Below are 14,583 nucleotides of genomic sequence, written 5' to 3'. Positions count from 1 at the left end.
ACCAAATCGATTTATTTGCCAATGTGACAATCGGTTATCGTTAAGCTTGATGATGTCACGTCCCATCTCTAGTTGCATGTAACTTCAAGCGGCGGCACGTTTTCTTAGCGGCATTTCAAGGGACAAAGTTTTCAATTAAATTATATAACAATATGAATAGCCTGAAGACAGCTACTTTGCGCTTCGCCAGTTTGGCCAGCAATGCCACCGGAGCATTGGGTAAACGTGATTTCACCCGCAGCCTGTGGCACATGACCAAGACGGGTAACAATAATTCCTCCGATCATGTGGCCATTTTAAATGTTCATAAGCCCAGTGTGAACTGCACCTGTGGTTGCAATATTCACACCAAAGGTGAGTAAAGATTTGCCGGCATATTTTGGCCCCAAATATGGAACTTACATAACCTCAAAAGGAAATGATGAAATTAACCTCCTCTTGTTTTATTTTTTTAGCTGAACGTGAGCTGGTTGAATTCCTTACAGAGGAAATTATTGCAGAGCGCAAAGTGCAAAAGGGTAAAACTGTTCCTAGCACCCTTGAGGGCTTCGCTGTCAAGCTAGACGGAGCCAATGTGGAATTGACCAAGCAGTCGGAGAAGGAGAAGATTGTTGTTAGCTTTAATGTTAATCACACTGTGGACAGCGAAGATGAGCCGGAAATCAATCCTAACGCCGATAAACCGGAGTTGGGAGAGATGCGCAGCAAACCTCAATTCGAGGTAGACATTGTTCAGGGAAAAGCAACATTATCCTTCACTTGCACCTATCTGCAAGGCGAGGCCCAGGAGGGTGAATACAATGATGTCTTCTCTATCGATGAAATGGCCATCTATGAGGGTGAATGGAATGATAAAATCTATGCTGTTGCTGGCGATGTGCTTGATGGATATTTGTACGATCTTTTGATGAATCTGCTCGAGGAGAAGGGCATTAGCCAGGAGTTTGCCGAAAAACTCTCCGATCTGGCCACCGCCCATGAGCATACCTCTTACATTGGCTTGCTGGAAAAGCTCTCCAAGTTTACATCGGGCAGCAAATAAAACTCTCCCATCGTATTGTCTAATCTTAAGCCACAAGTTGTGTAGATTTCTAAGTTCTATTGGCATTTACCTCCCCACAGACTTGAGAGCAGTTTCTCTTGGACGTGCTTTTTAATTAGTTCCACTGTCCAATAAATAATCTAGTTCTTAAGTCCCTGTTTCAAAATGCAAATACATTTGCTTCAAGTTGAAGATCAAGTTTTATTTATTGTTTATTTTGCGTAAGGATGTGGCCTGGGCGCGGGGGCATCCCAAGGTCTGTTTTGTCCTGGCCAATCTTCGTGATTTTTGGCGTTAATGGCCACGATAAGCAGCATCAGAAATCCCACTATGGTCTGGAACTGCATCTTGTTAAACGAATTGATTTTTCAACTGATGTTGAGAATAGCTTGAGCCTGGTTTTTATATGATTTTCGATTTAAGGTCGACGGTTTATCAGTTGAAATAAAGTTCTTCCCCTTAGGAAATGTCTAGATCAATAGCTCTCTGGGATTCACTTTTGAGCTTGAAACAATGGAACAAAGAAGTAACAGATAAGAATATCTGTTCCTATTGATTAGTTAGGATCTTCGTTTGTTAATTTGACTTTGGATCCCAATTATGGGATTCAATCATATTTGTTTAAATAATGCAATATATTTACAAAACATTTTTCAATACATAAGTAAATAATGAAATAACAATCGGTTTGGTTTTTGGGCCGAACTTAATAATTAACTAAAAATGATTTACCATATAATTTGAACTTATTTTCTTCTCTAGTCAGGAATTTTGCAAATTTAAAAGCTATAGAATATGTCTCTGGTACTTATAATGCCATGTATACGGTGATTGTTAGGCAGTGCCACCACGTTTGTGCCTACGTTGATGCAGTGGCAACTGAACCGCCTCCTGGCTAAGGGAACTCTTGTCATTAAAGCCATCTCCAAGTGACAATTGTCAACTTTTATTTGAGCCGGTCGAGCTACTGCTGCTGCTGTTGTTGTTGTCATATTCACCGCCTGTGGTGTAATCCGTTTCGATTTCACGCAATTCAATTTTCTGCTCACGCATGGCGCGCTATAAGGGCAAAGGGTAAGTTCAGATAACCCCAATTAATGGTTAATGTGTGGTGATGCTATGATAATTACCTTAACGCACTCTTGGTAAATCTTAAATATGGGCGCACAGGCAGAATCATCCGTCGTTCCTTTGAGAAAACTACCAGAGAACCAACTATTGAAGCAGGCATCGTACTGCTTCTTTAATTCATTGCAATCCTCTCCTATGCTATTCATGTTTTAACTAAAAAGTTTGCAATTTTCAAAGTGTTAAATAATATGTATTTTAGCCGAAAAGAAAATGTGCCTGCCGTAAAGTAATTTTTTGGCAGGGTTGTCACCTGTGTTTTTGCTTAACGTGCCAACATAGCGTTGGGTAGGCAACTCTGTTAAATCAACCCCCCATTTTGGCGCCATTTTCAAATTTGTTGCTTATTGTTAGACCAAAAAAAAACTTTATAGGATTTTTTTTTTTTAGAAAAAATGACGACTTTATTAAATTTTGTTTAGCTTATTGGTATGTGTACAACAATATACAAAATACACGACATAGATTTAGCGTTACATTTTAAAATTTTGTTATACAATTGTTTTTCAACCACACACAAAAGGCCAATATAATTTTTCAAAAAATTTCAATAAAATCTATCACAATATGAGAATTTTTTTGTTTTGTTTTTGTGTATTTTTTTGTTTTTTACTTTTTGTTTTGTAAAATTTTTAAAAATATTTTTGTTTATATGTAAAATATTTTTCGTTCTTATAAAAATATATTTATAGATATATTATTCGATTTTCTTTTTTTTGTTTTTTGTCATATATAAAACTAAAATTTGCCATTGTAAACGATTTTGTCAGTGGGACGGACGACAACAGCTTAAAACGAGACATAAAATTATACAAATGCATTAAAAATACAATACAATTAAGTATTTTATTTTTATATTTCCTTTTTTTAAGCTTAAAACTTTACATTTAAGGCCTAGCATGCGATTTTTTTTTTGTATATTTTAAGGCTTGCTTATGTTTATACCTTTTACTTTGCTGAATTTATATACCCTTGATAAATACTCGGAAAAAAATTAGTTAATGGCTAAGCCAACAAAAAAAGTTAAACATTTAAATTTAAGTTGGAATAAAAGATTCTAAATGATTTTTTTTTTATAATTCTTGAGTTTAACATACTGATTTTCTTTTAAATGGAACAAAATAAATGGGGAGACTCTATTAGACTTATGGTTTTGGAAGCAATAAGTTTCACATAAATATCAATATTGTTTTGCAAGGGTATATAAACATCGGTTATTACCGAAATTAGCTTACGAATTATTTCTCAATGTTTTCTTGTGCGTGTTTTATGATTAAGTGGGGCTCAGTTCTTATTAAACAGCCTCATATAAGTTTTGATCCTCGCCTTAAGCATAGATCTGCTACAACATATATATATATAATATTTTATATTTAATTCTATATTCAATTCCTTATTTGAGCTGATTTATGTGTAAGTATTTTGTTTTTTTTTTTTTAATTTTTATGTAAATTAATTAGCATTTTTTCATTCAGTCTAACAAAATACTTTTTTCGAGAAATTATTCGGGATTGCGTGTGGGAGCGGGCCTTACATATTTTCTATATATAATTTATATATATATGTAGAGAAATGGGGGTCGGGTATGATATGTAAATTTTCTCTAGCTCTAATATTTGCACTTATCAAAATAATATTAAAGGGGGCGGCGGCGGTCGGGGGGATCTAACAACATAATCTGAGCTGCTTTTCAAAATAGAGAGAGAGAGAGAGAAATAGACAAAAGAGTTAAAGAGAGAATTTGGAAATGGGAATGAATTACAAAGGATATTCAAAAGCAGCTCAATAGTTGTTGAACATAAATTTAACTAAATGTAATACATATATAACTTAATTAAGATTAAGATTTGGACAACAGTTATTTTTTTGCTCTGCAATCAAACGCAAAACTGTTGCCATGTCCATATATATGGGTGGCGGGACCGGTAATCGACTCGACTTCTGCTTGAGTCCGGGTTTAATTAATTGATTGTATTGGTTTGTTAAAACACTAACAGCAACATAAACAACGAAAAAAAAATATAATATACGGAGAAATTCGACTAATTTTGTATGGAGAGCATCATCCATTTTAAGTTCTCTGTAATCCTCATCAGATATAAGTGCGTTTCACTTTCGTCAGCGTTGAGGTCTTGCAGGGCAATTCCTTTTCCAAATGTTCTGTAGAATTTTTGCACTCATGACTGCGATCCTTTTCTAGATCCAAATTTGGTGTCTTTTGAGTGGTTGTATATGGATTGGAACCCATTAGCAAGTTAATATCCTTGCCTTGTTTGAAGGGACTATTTGTTTAAAGAACAGAGAAAAACAAGTTAAAAACATTCTTTGTTATGGTTATTAATATACTTACATATGCTTGCCCAAATGATTATGATGATTTTCATCTAGCCTTCCCTTCTTAAGGTAAAAATCTTTTAGTTGAACACAAATATAGCCTAGACCAACGCCAAGTACAAAGGTAATCACAGTGATTAAAACTACAAAATTCCAATTAGCTGATGCTTTTTGTATTTCATCCACAGTAGCAGTAGATTTTTGAGGATCTGTAAGAAAAAAGATAATCAAATGAATCAAAAATTCAACTTCAATCATTTGAAAATCACTCTACCATTTAAATTCGTTAGCACCTCCTCCGGATCCATGGAGGTTAGGGTTATCTTATTTAAACCAAAATCATCTGTATCTGCAGGCTGCTGCTCCAGACTGGGCTGATTAATGGTTATGCCACCAGCTGACAAGGTATTCACATTCGAGTAGAGCAGTTTTTGTTCTTCCGTTGGTGTGGGTGGAATGGTAACAAAGCTAAGTGTCTCCGCTCCTGGACCAGCTTGATCACGCAGGACTTTTGGACAGAGTAATGCAGCTGCCTTTTTGGTTGTGTTCAGACTCTGTAGATATGATTTAGTGCCAAATTTATGTTGACTTGAGGCCAAGTTCTTGCATTCATGTGTCTGCAGGTCCCAGGCACAATTTGGATCTTGAAGACTCAAACAGCCATGACAATCGACAATATAGGAGCAATGATGCAGAGGCACGGTAACAAGGCTACCATCACTGACCACCACCAAGGTGTTCTTCTTGGATGAGATGACCAATTCACGCACTGGAGTGCCCAGCGGTAGCACCTGCATTTCCGATATCACAACAGTCTTTAGACGATCCACTGTAGAGTTTAGATGTGTCATAACAATGTTAATGAATTTGGTAACTTTGCCATCATCTGTGCCACTGTAGATAACATCATAATGAACGCCACTAAGTGAACGTATTTGAGGATCTACGGCAATGGCCGTCAGACGATGATGCAACGTGACTTTAGTCAAGAGTGGACGACTATAAAGAGATGGGACAGCCATTTCCATTAATGGATGAGTCTTTATAAAATTCACTGCAATGCTGGATAAAGTACGAGAGTCCTCTACACATTGCCCTGGCCTTGGTTTGGGCACTTGTTCTTGCTCCACCGGTGCCCAGTGGGATTGAGAATCCTTCTGTGATTTGAAATCACCATCAAAAGCGGCCAAAATCTCATCCACATTGAAAGCACAAACCGCCGAGCCGGGTATAGCATTCGTTGAAGTGGTAAATACAGCATAGACTAGAGTTTGAGAACCACTCTCCACAACTGGACTGATGGCCTCTGTAATTAGTATGAGATGATTAATGATAAATATCTTAAAATTGTTATTAGTGAGTGAGTTTAGAAGAGCAACTTACGTATTTCATCAAAGTAGAAGGGAAATTCACCAGGCATTGAACAATTTAAGCGGGCCTTCAAAAACGACGTCCAACTCTTGCCATGATTATATGGTCCACCACGATCATTCTTACAAACACGCGCCACCCGTGAGTAGACAGCTTTGCCGAAATTCATAAACTCCATCGACAATTCACGGAAGAAGAACAAAACATAACCCTTCCTCTCAATGGTGCCCACAAAATCAGGTTGATTCAATTGCTTGAGATCATATTGTTCGGTACGTAAATTTTCACGATAGATTAGCGGATCTCCACCAGAGAAATCTGCCACTGTGGCACTATACAAATGACCATCGGCAAAGGCATAGGTGCTATTATGTGCCGGACTATATGGACATAAGCCCTGAGCCTCTACATCTCTGGTGATTTCATAGTGTAAACTATTCTTGGATGAATCCTCTGCTGGGTCAGCTGGTGCATAATGACGACACCGTGGCTTATATGAATTTGTGCCACATATCAATAGCTGACCATTCTCCAATTTAGCATATACACGCAAATAATTATGACAATCCCATTCATGTTTGCCTTTTAGGGCACATAATTCTCGATCAGCATCGGAGCTATTCCATTCCAGGCGTCCAGTTTCCCTTAGCCCCTGCAGGCTTATATTATAAATGCGATCCCTTTAGAAAGAAAAAGAAGCAAAAAGATGATGATGATGATGTTCATGATGAGAAAATAAAGAGAAGAGACAATTGAATTATATATTTGGCATGAGACTTAATTGCCTGGCCAGCGTGTGCCTAGAGACTACTAATTGGCCTGATCAAATGAGGCGATTTTGTTGTGCCAGGCACAAACCTACACACACACACACGCACAATAATTTGCCCAAGGTTGTTCTGTATGTGCAAATAATTAGAGCTCTTATATAAATTAGACAAATTGTAACATTTGCTAATTATAATTAGCTAACTAATAGCGTCACACAGTCTGTTTCTACATGTTTCCTTGGAAACAAAACTTGATTCATATTTATCCAAAATGTATGTTTCATTTAAGGCAATAAACAAATACGATTCATGCATGCAAATGTTTCATTCAAGGAAATCAGCTTCAGTTTGCGTAATTATATTATTCATTTATTTGGGACTTGCCCTTTCTAGATAATCTTTACTCTGAGTTAAGCTTTTTGCTTTAAAACATGACAAATGCAACAATTTTTAACATCTAAAGATGATAAATTTTAAAATTTTTGCAAAAATTTTTATTACACATCAGGAAATTATTAAAGAAGGGAAAATTGGTTCTTTCTGATTGAAATAGTTATAAGTGATCACAGAAATAGATCCGAAAATGACTCCTTTATCAGGAGAAAATGAGCTTCCGCTTGTTAAATTGCTGATAACTTTTTCTTTTAATCAGTTTCGACTCCTTTTATAACGTTATTTTTAATCAAACAATGTCATAACCTTATAATTTTTTATTGTACTTTCAAGTTATTAGATTTTAAATTTATGAAAGAGTCGAAATAGAGTCTTCTTTAATTCAAATAAGAAAATACACCAAATCCATATACAAATGCATTTCTCTAACATAAGATGAAGGTTTAGGGCGTATTAAAATAGACAGGATAGCAAATATTCAATCGTTTAAGACCGAGGTAATCTTTAAATAGTTCGTGTTGAGTGAGGCCTACATCTAATCGTTTTTTATTCCACAAAAGATCTCAAAATATACTCATAAGGGCGTTTATTTTCTAAAAAGTATTACCAAAAATTGATTCTTAGTTTTGTGTAAAATCAACTTAAAACTTTCTAAATGAAAGGAAATACTAAAAAACTTGAATTACCTACTTTAATTGTTTCAAATAGAAAGGAATTTAAGTCTCAACTAAATTAAGATAAATTAATCTCTCTCTCTAAAAATTAAATTGTTAATCTGTTCTTACAAAAAAAACATAAGTATAAATCAAAGTGATCTAATATAGAAATGAACTAAAACAAATAAATGTATTTCGCAGTAAACTAAATATTTTTATGCACTTGGCACTCCTTCCACCAGAAATCACATAGACACACATACATACATACACATGTTTTATATTGCTTGACGTGACTTGCCTTGCAAATAATATATAGATACTTTTATGTATAAATTTTTCCTACAACTAAGATAAACAACAGGCTCTGGCTTTGTTATGCCACTGGGTCTAGGGGTCTAGGTCTGGTTAATGCCAATTCGCAATATTATATTGGATTTCCTAGAAAATGTGTGAGGCTGCACTTGAAAAAATCAACACTCACATCGACTACAAGTCTACAATAAGAGAAAGAAATGGCGCTACGTAACTTTTTATTTCCTCGAATGGCAAACAAATTCATCTCATTATTTACTTTGTTTTAATAAACATTTCTACTGAGAATTATGCAAACATCAGGTAGAAATGGATATAGCAATCAAAAGGTAGCAGCTACTTACTTGGCACCCACTAAAATTGTTTCATCGTTGTGATCCAAAATCTTAAAATAGTCCGTTGTATTGCCAATTAAATGGGCCAAGATTTTATCTTGTTCTGCAAAAAAAAAGAAAGAGAGAGAGACAGACAGAATAAGAATTTAGTTTAGTTAATTATATAAGAATAAAAAGAAATGTTTCACAATATGTGATTTGTTTTAAAAATGTTTCTTGTTTTGTTTTCTTGCTCCATTTCCATTTTATTATTTCCAGAGGAAACGTTCAATTTGTTGCAAGCATTGCGAAAAATTGAGCATGATAAGCTGGAAATCAGTGCCGAGGCAAGGCAAGACCAGCCAGCAGCTTGCAAGTTTGTCATTGATAAACAACTAAAAAAAAAACAGCAGCCAGTAAGTAGGAAAACAACAAAAAAACACAGAAAAACAAGAAAACTTGTGGTTTTCTTACTTCAATTTAGGGCCAACGACTAGATAATACTCTCCAATCAAGAATAAACATCAATAACATGAAGATCTTAAGAACACTAACAAAAGATTTCAAAAGATATATCAAATACTTTTTTATAAACAAAAACAAAAAACAATAAAAAATACTTTAAAACACTTGCAGAAGATTTCCAAACATATTTTAAATACTTTAAACTTAATTAAACTAAGATATTTTAAATACTTAATTTAATTAGGTCCAGAAAATAAATAATGAAAGATTATAGAAGACTTTGTCGAATGAATAAAATATTTTATAAATACTTCTTTCAATTAAGAGATTATTTTTTGAATACAGTTTGTTTTGACATATTTTGGCTCTAAAAAATATATCTTTCTTGTATGTAATGTTTTTTGAATATAATCTAAAAACTTCTTTCGGCTAATTAAAAACACGGAATACAAGTGCCACAAATTATTGTATTTAAAGCATGTATGGATCTAGAATATATTTCTTGTTGCAATTCGATTAAAAAAATCATAATTATTCGACTAAAATTCAAAGGTTTTTGGTTTTCCGTCTATGATTTAGAGAAATAATTTATAATTTTGAATATAATTTACAATTTATAACAATTTCAATTGTCCAGATAGAGAGTGATCCAAATTAAGTAACTTCTAAATGGTTGACATAATATAGACATAGTCTCTGTACAAGAATAGAGATTTTGATATAAGTGAATTTAGCATTCGTTTCTACTTTCCCCAACTTTAGTTACATACATTTTAAAGTACTTAATATACCCGCCATTGAAAAAAACGCATAGCTAAAGGGTATAATTACAGCAAGAAAGACAAATAATAAACACATAATTGTACATACTTGTTTGTAAATCGGGTCGCACATCGGGCATCCAAGCATATGTCAAGCTGGGCATGATTAGCAAAATTGTAAATGCAACCATTGACGAACCCATCCATCGATGGTGATGCTGATGCTGCTGCTGCTTTTGCTGGTCCTCGGTAATTAGCATTGTGGATGAATGAATAAACATTTGAAGGTCTCTTGATATGAGGTTGTTTCTGATGTTGCTATTATTATTTTTGTTGTTGCTGTTGTTGTTGCTGTTGTTGTTGTTGTAGTAGTAGTTGTTATTGCTGACTGATGTTAAGCTTGAGTTCAATTGATGTCTGTGCCTCTCGTACTTGAACAAAAACTATTTTATTCTGTTGTGTTACGCTGCTATATTCTGATGATTCAGCAGCTCGAGTTGGCTTGGCTTGGCTTTGGGTGGTGCCAATGGGGCTGGCCTGGGTTGGCCTGGCCTAGCCTGACTGGTTTTAATCACGGCTGTTGCTGCTGCTGCTGCTGCTACGGCGGCAACTCATTCTGATGTCTGCCATTGTTGGTTGTTGTAATCTACCATAGGTATTTCTTCTTAGTCGCTCTCTCTCTGTCTATGCTTGTGGCTGACACTAAATAATTTATACCACACAAACTAATGCAATTATGTGGCGACAAGAAAAAGAAAACTGCGCAAAATCTGCAATAAGAAGAAGTGGCAGGAAAAGTGTGTTAAAAAGATTTAATCAATTGGCTGGAATGGTAAAAGTGATAAAAAGAAAAAAAATAAACAACGGACACATCAGAAGTATGCTAGAGAATGGGGAGAACCTTAGTTTAAGTATGTAATTACAAGCTAAACCGGTTTCGGGTCAAAAGACAAAAACAATTTAAATTGTTAGACTGACTAAACGAAAAAGACGTGACCATAAAATACATTTATTTTCTTCTTTTTATTAGTATTTAATTTCTATTCGATTCAAAGTCATAATAAGAAGGTTATATTGTTTATTCCATTGTCATCTGCAATTATTCTTCCAACTCTTTGTGGGCAAACTATTCAAAGATGATTAAGATCTTAATATATTCAAAAGGAACATTTGTTCTTCCACTAAAAACGAACTGTTTTTTTATATAATCTTTTTATTTCAATACTATGATTATCTAAAGAATCTTAGCTTTTAGTGGATTCGTCTTTTTTGAATACTATGATTATTCAAAAGAAAGTTTGTTTTTAGTGAAAATATAATCATATTTCCGAATATCCTAAGGTATGTCATTATTTGGTCCCAAAACATAGTTTTGTATTTAATTTTTCATAACAATTTTTATAAAATCAGATGAGATTTGTAAAACTTTCTCTCGTGGTTAGATTTACATTCAAAAACTAATTATTAAAAATTATTTTCCGAACTATTTAGATAAGATTTTCGCTTACAAACATATTCATAAGGATGTTGTTAAACATATTTTTCTTAAATAGTTCAAATTTGTATTATATACTTTTTTTTTTTAAACATGTAGCTATATCTTTGACATCTGTAAGTGATTGTCTTTCAAAACCAGTTCCTAAAATTTGAATTCGAAGCTTATATGGTTTCTTGGTAGTTTCTTTACATATAAGTTTCTTCTAATCTGATATAAAATCAAAAAGTAGAAAGGTTATATCCAAAATATTTTTTAGCAATTTGAATTTTAGAACATTTTTAATTCCTTGTTCCTGTTTGTCGTCTTTTAAAAATCATATTTCAAACAAGAATTGTTGACGATTTATTAAATTAAGGAAAAGGAATGAAAGGAGGGAATAAATTTTAAAGAAGAACATATTGATATTATAATAATATAAAATTTTAGTTAAATACTGATTAGTAATTCAAATGGTAAAAGAACTACCACTTGTTGAGATGTGTATTGGCTATATAACAAGATTTCAAACAGAAAAGAATTCAAATGTTTAGAATAACATAAACACTTTTAAACAAAAGTCTATAGATTTTTACTGAAATATACCTTTCAATGAGATCTAATCTCTAGTCCAAAATGAAGATCTCACAGATTTTAATCCCCTAATATTCAAAATCTTATGGTAATTTGGAGATTTATTCCATTTTCAGGTAGATACGAATACGAATATTCATTTGAGATTTCACGTTTTTATTTCTTTATGTTTCCTTTATTGTTCATTACCACACACATTTGCAACTATAATTAATTCCCACTTTTATTTCTGTTTTGTTTTGTATTTTTTTTTATATAACAATAATCAAGAAACATTCGCGGCTTTTGCGAATTGTTCACACTTTCTTTGCCGTTTCTGTTTTGCGTTTTTTAAAGGAAGTGCGGGCGGGGTAGGTGGAAAAGGTACGTAACTGCTATAGTTTTTGAGTGTTAGTCCACAAAATGTAGCCGAACCGCACGTTTGCTAGTCGAATTAAATACTGAAACTGAAAACACGAAAAATGTGAAAAGCAAACACAAAAATAATAATTACACCCGCTATATATGTATGTACGGTTTGACAGCCACTGGGTTTACTCTCTTTACTTCTCTGAGCCCTCTCCGTTTCTCTTGTTCGCTCTCTCTCTCTCTTTCTATGTCATTTGAGTTTTTGCGCTTAGAGGCGCGTTCCGCTTGACATATGTCACGAATTGAAAACCTTTTTTTTCATACCCTGCAAACCACAGGTAAGGCCAAAGGGCATATACAATTGGCCAAAAGGTGAGAAGAACATGGCCAACAGGTAAGGTAGTAAGGAAATTACCAAATATGACCATTTACAAATTGGAAATTAGAATTCACTTTAGTCATAGTTAGATTATATTAAAAGAAAAATGAATTGAATATGAGAAATATGAGAATGGAAGTCACAATTTTAAATGATTTTATTTAGTCAATTTTAAAGAAAGATCGTTAAATGTGATGAGAAAATCGGTGGGTTTTGAATTTATTTCTTTCTTTTTTTATAACCGTAACATTCGTCTCTATGTATCTCCAAGAGCTTAGTGAAATATTTAGAAATTTGACAATAATTAAATGGAAAATAATAGATCTTAGGTAAATTATTGAAGCTCTCTTTTAAAGAGGCATCTAGATTCTAGATAGTATTTCCCAGGGGTGTCCGATCAAAATAAGGAAATTTTTGGCTCGGAAAATTCAGCAGATTTTGAGGAGGACATTTTGTCAGTTTGAGAATATATCAAAATTTTACCATAACTTTGAAGAGCTTAATGATTCGACTATTTTTCGGAAAAATCAATAGTTTCTGAGATTATTTTCGATTTCTGATCATAAAATAAAAATTTTACAAAGATTCTAGAGAAAAGACATTTTGAAAAGCAAACAAAAACCTGGTGGTTCTTTGAATTCACTTCTATGTATCATACAATTAGATCAGTTTTAAATCAGTCGATATAATATAGTATAATTGGGAATATACAGCAATAACCTAAAAATTTCCAAATTAGATTAGATATAAGTGAAATCCCCACTCAAGTAGAGAGCATCTGGTAGTCGACTTAGACAGTGTCAGTAGCATTTTGAATTGAGAATTTCCTATCGTGTTCTCGAATCGTATATCCTGTGCATATACTCAATGGACATTTCTATGAGTCATTCGCATTTAGGTTTTCCTGTTATTGTTGGAAATCACGTGCGGTATTTTCCGCCAATCTTTTAACTGCCGTCCCTACTCCTAATCAGCATTAACAGCTAGAATATCAGGACGTGACATTGCCACCTTAGGTCCATCACCGCGGTCCCTTAGTGGCATAGTCCAGCGAGCACACACATTGACACGCTGTGAAGTGGTGTTTCACACACACGTAATTTCCATGTGGGTTTTCAGGTTTTTTTTTTCTTTTTCTTTTTAGGAGAAAATTTTAAAATGCTGTTACAGTTTTTTCTCACGCATCCGGTGTTGATGGTGCCTACGGGTCTCTTCTCTTCTCTTCTCTCTCTCTCTTGCGGGTCACAGTCGAACAACTTTTACCTACGCGCTCTGACAGATCTTCAATAAATTACTTTATTGGCCAATTGAAGGTCAACCATCTTAGCCAACTTGTTGGTTGGCTCGTCAATGAAATTTTTGTGTCTCTTCTGGTGGTGGGTATCATCTTTCCAAAAGCCAGACAGTCAGTCACAGGTCAAATGGCCCAATGGTGTTAAAATTATGGGGGCTTTTACATGCACAGTTGGCCTTAAGAATATGTATATGAAATATCATTAAAATGAGCATAATACTTAAATAGGTATTATTATCAATTAATGTATGGATTGCCACTTCTACCCTTTTGTGTTATGGGCATATTATATGTATGTATGTATTTTTTTTGCTTAGTTTATGAAACCGAAACCAAAATGGTTTATTATTTAGCAAACGATACTTTAAAACAGATGTTTTATTTAAACTCTTTACTAACTGTAGACACTTTTTTTGTTGTGAAGCCATATTCAACTTTATTTATAAGATTAACTTAGGGTGGATGGATATAAAATGTTGAGGCAATATGCTTAGAAGTTTTTTTTAAATTATATAGCACGGTCTATTTGATCTTTTGGGCAATTGGGATGGAAAAGGGGTATAACATACATATTTTTAGTTCTTTTAAAGATAATTGAAGTAATTACGATATGTTTTAGGTTTACCTAAGAGTCATAATAGAAAAAATAACCCTAACCTCGGTCAAAAGGAATAGCTACCTGTTTCTGTTACTTTCTTTCATATTTTTCAACTGGTTTCAAGACTCACTCTCGTTTCCCTTTTGTTAGTTATTACAGACCTCTTCACATTTCCGATTCCAAGTAAATTTCGGTGGATGTGATATTAAGACCTGTTTTGCTTCCGTTTTCGATCTAGTTTTAAAGCATAAGTAAAGTAATTGACCATTTTCTTGGTAAGCCAAATTCACTTCACCTTCTAAAATAAAAATAAGGCGTACTTATCAATTTCAATTGACATTCCTAAG

The 14,583-nt window shown here is 33.8% G+C and overlaps 3 protein-coding genes across 3 annotated transcripts; 1 reads left to right on the top strand and 2 right to left on the bottom strand.

Annotated features, from left to right (window-relative positions):
- Positions 1 to 63: 63 nt before the first annotated feature.
- Positions 64 to 1,240, top strand: LOC6640988 (complement component 1 Q subcomponent-binding protein, mitochondrial). Its single transcript, XM_002063864.3, has 2 exons — positions 64 to 354; positions 456 to 1,240. Exons 1-2 carry the CDS (start codon positions 153 to 155, stop codon positions 1,040 to 1,042), a joined length of 789 nt encoding a protein of 262 aa, XP_002063900.1. The 5' UTR covers positions 64 to 152; the 3' UTR covers positions 1,043 to 1,240.
- Positions 1,241 to 1,618: 378 nt separating this feature from the next.
- Positions 1,619 to 2,418, bottom strand: LOC6640954 (TP53-regulated inhibitor of apoptosis 1). The gene is made up of 2 exons (XM_002063863.4): positions 2,173 to 2,418; positions 1,619 to 2,101 (listed from the first exon to the last, which is right to left on the bottom strand). Exons 1-2 carry the CDS (start codon positions 2,317 to 2,319, stop codon positions 1,982 to 1,984), a joined length of 267 nt encoding a protein of 88 aa, XP_002063899.1. The 5' UTR covers positions 2,320 to 2,418; the 3' UTR covers positions 1,619 to 1,981.
- Positions 2,419 to 3,240: 822 nt separating this feature from the next.
- Positions 3,241 to 10,319, bottom strand: LOC6640953 (semaphorin-1A). The gene is made up of 6 exons (XM_002063862.4): positions 9,659 to 10,319; positions 8,354 to 8,447; positions 5,888 to 6,555; positions 4,779 to 5,810; positions 4,521 to 4,713; positions 3,241 to 4,452 (listed from the first exon to the last, which is right to left on the bottom strand). The coding sequence occupies exons 1-6, from the start codon at positions 9,828 to 9,830 to the stop codon at positions 4,263 to 4,265; spliced, it is 2,349 nt and encodes a 782-aa protein (XP_002063898.2). The 5' UTR covers positions 9,831 to 10,319; the 3' UTR covers positions 3,241 to 4,262.
- Between the last annotated feature and the right edge of the window lie 4,264 nt (positions 10,320 to 14,583).

Source organism: Drosophila willistoni (genome assembly GCF_018902025.1).
Source record: "Drosophila willistoni isolate 14030-0811.24 chromosome 2L unlocalized genomic scaffold, UCI_dwil_1.1 Seg168, whole genome shotgun sequence".
NCBI lineage: Eukaryota > Metazoa > Arthropoda > Insecta > Diptera > Drosophilidae > Drosophila > Drosophila willistoni.
This window is presented reverse-complemented; position numbering and strand designations above follow the sequence as displayed.